The sequence below is a fragment of the Benincasa hispida genome, unplaced genomic scaffold, assembly GCF_009727055.1.
Source record: "Benincasa hispida cultivar B227 unplaced genomic scaffold, ASM972705v1 Contig1801, whole genome shotgun sequence".
Classification (NCBI taxonomy): domain Eukaryota; kingdom Viridiplantae; phylum Streptophyta; class Magnoliopsida; order Cucurbitales; family Cucurbitaceae; genus Benincasa; species Benincasa hispida.
In genome coordinates this window covers 1-1,426 of record NW_024064367.1, presented here as the reverse complement: position 1 = coordinate 1,426, position 1,426 = coordinate 1, and the positions used below count along the sequence as shown (strand labels likewise).

The 1,426-nt window shown below is 32.3% G+C and overlaps 1 protein-coding gene across 1 annotated transcript; it reads left to right on the top strand.

Annotated features, from left to right (window-relative positions):
* Window positions 1–787: 787 nt before the first annotated feature.
* Window positions 788–1,365, top strand: LOC120069035 (probable pectinesterase 48; the record flags this gene model as incomplete). Its single annotated transcript, XM_039020694.1, has 1 exon — window positions 788–1,365. A coding segment is annotated over exon 1 (489 nt), but the record flags the coding sequence as incomplete, so codon positions are not given.
* Between the last annotated feature and the right edge of the window lie 61 nt (window positions 1,366–1,426).

Genomic DNA, 1,426 nt, shown 5'->3' with positions numbered 1-1,426 from the left:
AAATAATTCATATGTTGCCCATTTCTCTTGTTTTATTTTCCAACTAAGATATAAACTTGTTGTGTCTTACCAATATCCTTTTAATTTCTTACCATCAACGAAATTTTATTTATGCTTAAATTATCTATCCCCTATTTTTACTAAGAGCTGAAACAAGTGTAAGAGAAAGAATAAAAAAGAATAAATGTTTCTTTTTCTAAAAAACTAAATCAAAGCTATTTGGGATATTTTTTTAATTGTTCTTTTAAGTGAGAGTATTAGGGTTTTATCTAGCTTAATCTCGATAACATATCTCAACAGAGAATATTAATGCAACTTTTTTATTAAAATATTTATAAAGTATTATTGATTTTTTTCCCATATTTTAGCCTTTATTAATTTTGTAGCAACGTCGCCAACATAAAATTAATAAAACTAATAAAACAATAAAAAGTATAGAAACAGAAATAAAATAGAAAAATATATACTCTCCTTTTTAAAAAAAAATTGTTATTTTTTATAATATAGAAAAACTAGAAATATTTTGATGATAAATAATGAATTTGGTAATAATAACCGAAATAAAATTAAGAATTTTGAGAAATAGACACTTGTCAAACTACATGAAGATTAAAGACTCGGTATATTGGTTGTCTAATTTAGGAATTAGGTATAATTGTAGTTTGTGGCAGCTCAAAAAGCATAAACCTAAGAAGATCACGACAATTACTCCAATTCTCGCGTACCTTCTTATGGTTAAGTATTATCCTCCTTCCTCTATATAAATCCCACCTTCCCCATTAAATTAAACACACTAAAACCTTTTCAAACAACCAAAAAAAGAAAGAAAGAAAAAGGAACCAAAACAAAAAACCCAAAAGAAAAAACCCCAAAAAAATGAAATATTGCATTAATGCCCTCGGGCTTACAAGACTGGTAATTTTTCTATCAGCTTTTGCAGCCATCTTCGCCTCATCGCCGCAGGTTCCGACCGAAAAGTCGCAATTAGACGGCTGGTTTTGGGAAAATGTGAAGCCATTTGCCGATCGTAAGGCGGGGCTTGATCCGGCGCTTGTGGCTGCGGAAGAAAAGGCCACCGTGGTTAAAGTAAGGGCCGACGGAAGTGGAGATTTCAAGACTGTCACCGAAGCCATTAACAGCGTGCCAGCTGGCAACACTAGACGTGTAGTGATTTGGATTGGAGAAGGAGTTTATAAAGAGAAGCTTAAGATTGATAGAAATAAGCCGTTTGTTACTCTTTATGGGTCTCCTAATAAGATGCCTAAATTGACTTTTGATGGTGATGCTGCCAAATACGGCACCGTTTATAGTGCTACCTTGATTGTTGAGTCTGATTATTTCGTTGCGGCCAATCTCATCATCGAGGTATAATTTGTTCATTAAATATGTCTTTTTTTAGAGTTCAAATTGCCAATATATTAGGCAC